At 44.4% G+C, this 774-nt stretch overlaps 1 protein-coding gene across 1 annotated transcript; it reads right to left on the bottom strand.

The window, feature by feature from the left end:
* LOC109205258 lies at positions 1–554 on the bottom strand. The gene is made up of 2 exons (XM_019367945.1): positions 452–554; positions 1–365 (listed from the first exon to the last, which is right to left on the bottom strand). The coding sequence occupies exons 1-2, from the start codon at positions 552–554 to the stop codon at positions 1–3; spliced, it is 468 nt and encodes a 155-aa protein (XP_019223490.1).
* Between the last annotated feature and the right edge of the window lie 220 nt (positions 555–774).

Raw genomic sequence — 774 nt, 5'->3', positions numbered from 1 at the left:
CTAATCTTGAACTGCATAGAATTTGGCTAGTCCGCCTCCTCCCTGAGATCCACCTCTATTGGCACCACGCCCAGTCTGAGCATTAGGTGCCCGAACTGGAGAAGGTGCTACCAGCGAATTACTTGTGGGTGCTACCTGAGTTGCTAGATCCTTCCCTGGAGCATGCTTGAGTTGTGGACAATCTTTCATAAGGTGACCTAGGTCATAGTAGTGATCACATCCTCTCTGACCCAAAAGGCATTGCCCAAGATGTTTTTTATTGCACGTGGAACAAATAGGATAGGAGAACTGAGTCTGACTTTGATTTGTTGAACTGTGCCCCAGATAGGCCTGACCCTTACTATGCTGGCCTTGTTTGAACGGAGCTGGATAAGAAGACGAGTGAGCTAGTGACTGAATCTAAGCTGAATGATTCATGTTCTTCCCCCAACTAAAAGTCCACTATAACTACCTGTGGATCTAGCTTTCTTGCCATTTTCTCTAGCTTCTCTGGCAATTTTATCAAAAGCCTCCTTACGCAGCGATATTGACAACTTGAAGAGAAGTCTTGTCATCCTGATGTGAAGTCATATCTTTTGCTATATGCGGATTCAAGCCTTCAAAGAACCTTCTCACTTTTTCTCTCTCTGTCGATATCAAATTAGGTGCATACTCTGCCTAATTGTAAATTCCATCTCATATTCGGTGACTGACATGGTACCCTGTTTAAGATGTTCGAACCGACGTCGGAGTTCATAGAATCTCTAGCCTTCTTGTAACCTCTCCACCATTGTC

Source organism: Nicotiana attenuata, unplaced genomic scaffold, assembly GCF_001879085.1.
Source record: "Nicotiana attenuata strain UT unplaced genomic scaffold, NIATTr2, whole genome shotgun sequence".
In the NCBI taxonomy this organism is placed as follows: domain Eukaryota; kingdom Viridiplantae; phylum Streptophyta; class Magnoliopsida; order Solanales; family Solanaceae; genus Nicotiana; species Nicotiana attenuata.
The sequence above is the reverse complement of the archived record's forward strand: the minus strand, read 5'-3'. Positions and strand labels throughout refer to the sequence as shown.

Coding starts and splice junctions, on each gene's coding strand:
- LOC109205258 (XM_019367945.1), bottom strand. CDS start 554: ATGACAAGACTTCTCTTCAAGTTGTCAATATCGCTGCGTAAGGAGGCT. Junction 366..451: donor CAAGAAAGCTAGATCCACAG/GTAGTTATAGTG, acceptor CTTCTTATCCAG/CTCCGTTCAAACAAGGCCAG.